Source organism: Carlito syrichta, unplaced genomic scaffold (assembly GCF_000164805.1).
Source record: "Carlito syrichta isolate Samal-C Ts95f unplaced genomic scaffold, Tarsius_syrichta-2.0.1 Scaffold303658, whole genome shotgun sequence".
NCBI lineage: Eukaryota > Metazoa > Chordata > Mammalia > Primates > Tarsiidae > Carlito > Carlito syrichta.
In genome coordinates this window covers 43955-49975 of record NW_007247754.1, presented here as the reverse complement: position 1 = coordinate 49975, position 6021 = coordinate 43955, and the positions used below count along the sequence as shown (strand labels likewise).

At 43.5% G+C, this 6021-nt stretch overlaps 1 protein-coding gene across 1 annotated transcript in view; it reads right to left on the bottom strand.

Annotated features, from left to right (window-relative positions):
• The window catches only part of LOC103261307 (laminin subunit alpha-3), a gene marked incomplete at both ends in the record, with an annotated part of 202142 nt that overhangs the window by 162724 nt on the left and 33397 nt on the right, over positions 1–6021 (bottom strand). Inside the window, 2 exons of the mRNA XM_021712821.1 lie at positions 154–269; positions 3754–3845. Of these exons, the coding sequence (XP_021568496.1) occupies positions 154–269; positions 3754–3845 (208 nt within the window). The remainder of the gene's footprint in view (positions 1–153; positions 270–3753; positions 3846–6021) is intronic.

Sequence of the window (6021 nt, the reverse complement as noted above, 5' to 3'; positions counted from 1 at the left end):
TTATTTACTGTAGAGATGAGGTCTCACCAAGTTGCCAAGACTGGTCTTGAACCCACGGGCTCAGACAATCCACTCTCCTTGGCCTCCCAAAGTGCTGAAATTACAGGGTGAGCCACCGAGCCTGGCCAGTCTTTCTGACCTTCCCACACCCACCTTCGCACTCATATCTCTGCTCCCTCGCCGCCGGCAGCCAGCGCCTCTGGTTGAACCCGGCACAGCAGTGATCACACGTTTCCCCACAGGTGTGGTGCTGACATTCACACCGAAATCTGGGTGCGTGGGTGAAGCACATCTCAATTACTGAAAAGTTTTGATTAAGATCAACTGATCCTATGTGAAAACTGACCCATGAACACAGCCCTCACGGTCATCCACAGTACTATTCAATGAGGAGTTAGGAGAACCTGGGACTTGGCAAGTAGTATTTCAAGTCTACCATATCCTGCTTATTAGCTCCGTTTTATAAATGGTGAAACTAAGATTCAGAGGTATTAAGATAACTTGCCAAAGGTCAGGCTGAAACAAATGGAGAGCCAGATTTCCACCCTAAGCTTGAACCAGCTCTTCCTACCATATTATGTTACAGTAAATTAAGGAATAAGCTAGCAAGTGCTGAGTTTACTGAGATATGTTAAGTATCACACCTGCACAAACATCCGAAGTCCTGTGAGAAAGGTCTCCTCAAATTTATTACTCTCATCCTGTGGTCATGCTCAGAGATGCACCCAATTCAAGAGACAACTACTAAGATCCCCGCCAGTACTCTGTTCCCAGAGGCTGGGCCAGCTCCATCAGAGGGCCAAAAGCTGAGATCGCTCAGCAAGACAAAGGGTTAAAGATCCAAGTTCAAAGGAGTAAACGTTCGCCTTAAAATATTTCAAAGTTAAAATGAAATTGTAGTCTTGGCATTGGATTGGAACTCCAAGCTTTGAGCTGCCATTTGTCTGGGCTTCAAAGAGGATTCGAAACAGTAGTCTAGGAAGGCTTTTGACTGTGCCTGTGGAAATTCCATCAACTCTTTTGTAAGGGGAGGTGGACAGGCATATACTCACACTCAAAAGGGAAGGTCTCCACGCTCAAGTCCCTGTTAAATCACGTGGACATAGATTGAACTGGCAGCAGAGAACAGCTAGAGTCCAAATTGGCTCTTTTCAGAGAGGCAATTTCAGCTCATTGCCAATTAAATATCTGGAATAAGCTGGACTGCAAGAATATTTAGGGAAGACTGCTTGAAAAACATATAGTCCATGGGGAGATTAAAATTGAGCATAGCAAAAAAAGGAGATGGGTACCTGAGTCACACTGGCACCCCCAGATCATGACTTTTCCTTTCTCTCTCTCTCTCTCTCTCTCTCTCTCTCTCTCTCTTTCTCTTCTGCCCAGACTGATGGTTGATATTACATCTGCTGTAAAGATGTTATTAGAGGTGTTGTTGATAGGGAATTCTCTTCATAATGACCACTTTACCCTATACTCAGAGAAAAATTTTTATCTGCTCCTAGTGTCAATAATCATGTTTCTTCTAAGCAATTGATTACTTTTTAGGTTATGATCATAGTGAAATATGAAACTGAGCAGGTTTCACTTCTTTGAGTTGGCTGCTAGGAAGCTCAGAATTAAATATGTGATGCTTCCCACCTATCCCTGCCTCAAGGTCAACATGGCATGCATGATTGGTTAAAGCTCTCTCCTGCTTCTTTTAGGGTTTTGCCTAATTGGCAACGAACTTTTTGGATTTGTCTAACTTTTTGGATTGTCCAGTCACTGAATCCCTTTAAAATATATCATAATATTTTTTCCTCTTCATGGATGTGAATTTAATCAGCATTTGTTCAAGGTCAGCCTGTTGGGCAGAAGCAAACCAGCAGGCAGGGAAAGGCAAGTAGTTGTGTTAAAGTGTACAGGTGGCAGACTGAGCCTTTCACCAAGGCATGGAGAGATGGCTTCTCCATTCATGTGTATTGAAAGTAATTAACCACCCACTACAGAGCTCCTCCAGGGCTGCCAGGGACTACAGGGCCCAGCAGCCCCTCTAAGTGGAAAGCTAAGACCCTCTGTGGTGATGTCTACTCCTTTCCCACATGATGCCATTTCATTCCAGGCTTGAGAGAATTACATGAACCCCTTCTCTCCAGAACTTATCTGACCTAACTTCTAGTGTCTTAGGGCACTGCCCCCCAGGAGGTTACATGATGACCATAGATTAATCATTAACTTTTTAAAAAGTCGCTGTCAGCTAAAGGTTAATCAGTTGGCATGTAAACTCTCTCAATAGCACCACCTCTTCTCCAGAGGACAAAGACATTAGAGCTGGTGGCTGGTCAGGGAGGAGGGTGTCACAAAAAACTCCACAGATATTAGTAGTTAGAAATTCTGCACAGCCAGGCTCAGTGGCTCAGCCTGTAATCTCGCACTTTGGGAGGCTGAGATGAGTGTATTGCCTGAGCCTGAGGGTTCAAGACCACCTAGGCAACTTGGCGAGACCTCATCTCTACAATAAATCAAAAAATCAACCAGGCGTGGAAGCTTGTGCCTGTAATTACGGCTACTCAGAAGGCTGAGGCGGAAGGATCACCCAAGCCCGGCAGACCGAGGTTGCAGTGGCCGCTCCTGGCCACTGCACTCCAGTCTGTCCAGTCTGGGTGACAGAGTGAGACTCCGACTTAAAAAAAAAAAAGAAATTCTGCATAAACACAAAGCTAGTCCTAGAGATATACAAGCCTTAATCTCACTAAAAGTGAAATACATCTCTAGTAAATGCTGCTCATGAGAAGGTGAATACTTGGAATAAAACATTGAGAAAAAATGATTACTATATCTAGCATCTAGTAATTTCTATTCCTTAAAAGTGTGGTGTAACACAAATGTATTGCTGAACACCCAACATTTAAGATCCATGCATCCTATTGTATGCAAAATATACCTCAATTAAAACCAAAAGAGGGCACATTCATGTTCATAGCAGCATTATTCACAATAGCTAAAAGTAGAATCAATCCAGCATCTATCCATGGATAAATGGATAAACACTATATATTATATACAGACATACAGTAAAATTTATTCAGTCTTAAAATGAGCACTGAGGACATTATGCTAAGTGAAAAAACCAGCCACCAAAGGACAAATACTGTATGATTCCACTTATCTGAGGTACCAGAGTAGTCAAGACAGAAAACAGAATGTGGTTGCCAGGGACTAGTGGTAGGAGAAAACGAGGAGTTGTTTAATGGGTATAAAGTTTCAGTTTTGCCGGATGAAAAGAGATCTTGGGTTGGGTGACACAGCAATGTGAATGTACTTCACACTACTGAACGGTATGCTTTAAAATGGTTAAATTTTTTGCCACAATTTGGAAAAAATAAAAAAGGGTTTGAAATGTATACCTTGATCCCATTAAATCAGGAATGACAAAAAAGTTTGAATTCTCTCGCCAACTCTAATTAATTACTAGTGGTTGCCTGAAGTACCACCATCTTGGTGGGGGTGAGGAGGGGAGAGATTTGATAGCTGTGATGCAGATTATCCAGAGTGCTGTGATTGATTAGTGATGTCTGCTGTGGGCCCCCTGGGTGGTACATGGAAGTAGAGAGTTGGTGGAGAGGAGGCACACACACCACCTGTTTATTGAGCCTGCAACATTCCTGTTGAGGGCAGGAACCTAGAACCATTTAATGGGATACAAACATTCACTGAAACAACTAGACTTATTCATAGCAAGAGTAAAAAAAATGATCTGCACAGTGTACTTACAGTTTTTCAGGATTGTTTGCATTGCACACTTCAGCATGGCCATTGCAAACACACCGCCCACCAATGCTGATATCCTTTATGCTGTAATAATACTGTACAACAGAACACAGCACGTGTTGGCTTTACTGAACAGCAACATAAACTTTCTCTTCCTAATCTCTAACCCACACCTGTGTTGACTCTGCTTCCCTTTTAAAATTTTGGACCCTTGAGCCACTTTTCCTTGCCTCTCTCCATATAAAACGAAGCCACATTTGGATGTAACTTGCCTTACAAAATAAATGCATTTCTCAATCAAACTGAATACCATACCACTGAATGTGTCTAATTTTAAAATTCAGCTGCTTTAAGTTCATGGAGGGAAATGGCCTTAGAAAAGAATTAGATCCTACAGCCTACTGGAAAAGGATTAAGTGCCTCCAAATTTATTTTGTCTGTAAATAAAGATGGTTTTATTTTACAACAGGAAATTTAAAAATGGAATGGATTGTATACATTGAACACATCAATTTACCCAAAATAAATTTTTATGCCAAAAATGTTGCATCTGTTATGTGCAAAATACTGCCCCAGGCTCCAGGAAGGGAGAAGGTATTTGCAAAGGTAGATCAGATACAGCCCAGAGACTGGCAGGGGCCACCGGTAGTTGCCGAAGTTTTGCTAACTCAGGGTCAAAAAGGTTAGAGTAAGAGGCCAGACAGAGGGCGCTTCAGGTTCGGCTGAGCATCAGCCCTTAAACATGGCCACAGATATGTGTAGGGCCTCTCATTCGCAAGCACTGCTCTCATGTATTGGGGACCTCTTCACTGGGAACAATAGGCCCGCCCCTCTGCCAGCTCCCTTCCTTCTCAGACTTGGCAGGAGACAGTGCAGGAATTGGTGAGGAGTGTGGGGGCTATGGAACAGTCTTTCTCATTGAGGCCATGCTGCCAGTGAGAATTCCTGTCAGTGAGGAAGTCTTTGAATTCACAAGGATAAGAGGGTGTTTGTAACTTTGTTGTTCTTGTTGTGGAGGGTAGTCATCCTAAAGAGCCCTATTCATTTGATGTTGGGGTTCTGTTCTGACTCCCTAATTAAAAACTGTTAAAGTGTCAAAGATTCTTGGCAACATCTTACTTAGTCTGGAGACATTAGCAGCCCCTCTTGCTAATACCGGATAAAGTCAGTATTACCAGGGTTTTCTGTGACAAGTTGACACTCAGAGACTTTCCTGCTGACCACTATGGAAGTTTTTCTCTACATGTGTTAAGGGCAGCAGCAGTAAGAGAGAGAAACACTCAGTCAGCCTTCACCCAGCAGTACACGAGACCTGTGTGATAAGAGAGCTGGTAGCATACTACTCTATTAAAGAAGTAACTTAGATTTGGGGTTGTCAAGACTGTATACGTAGCATACTCTTTAAAAAAAATTACTTGCTGGGTGCAGTGGCTCACGCCTGTAATCTCAGCATTTTGGGAGGCTGAGGTGAGAGGATTCCTTGAGCCCAGGAGTTCAACACCCAAAAAAATCCAAAAATTAACCAGGTGTAGTGGCACACGCCTGTAGTCCTATCTACTTTGAAAGTTGAGACAGAAGGATCAGCTGAGCCCAGGAAGTCAAGGCTGCGGTGAGCCATGATCGTGCCACTGCACTCCAGCCTGGGCAACGGCATGAGACTTCAATTCCAAAAAAAAATTACTTAGTAGGGAAGCCTATATCCACCTAAGTGAAGAGCAATATACATTATACAATATACAGTATTATATGCAAATCTTACAACCCCCAAAAAGACAATTTAAGAAAAAAAAATTGGTAAGGTGCATTTGTGGCAAGGCTCCAGAAGGAATGGAAACAGACCAGCTAAAGTTTGTCAGAAAGCACAGCTCTCCCTTGTCACTATCCATCCTTGGATTCATCATAGTCCCCATCCACACAGTGAGAGAGCTGAAGGGGCAGAAAATACAGAAGAGGGCCACCTATATCTTTGGTGCCTGCTTATCTGGACAGTGCTCAAAACTGTAGCAATACTTTGTTTCTCTTCCCTTCCTTTCCCAGCTCTGTGGTATTACCTACTTAAAAAGCCAAACCCCGCCGGGCTCGGTGGCTCAGCCTGTAATCCCACGCTTTTGGGAGGCTGAGGTGAGTAGATTGCCTGAGCCCGCGGGTTCGAGACCTGCCTGGGCAGCGAGACCTCATCTCTACAATAAATCAAAAAATCAGCTGGGCGTGGTAGCACATGCCTGTAATTCCGGCTGCTCGGAAGGCTGAGGCGGAAGGATCGCCGGAGTG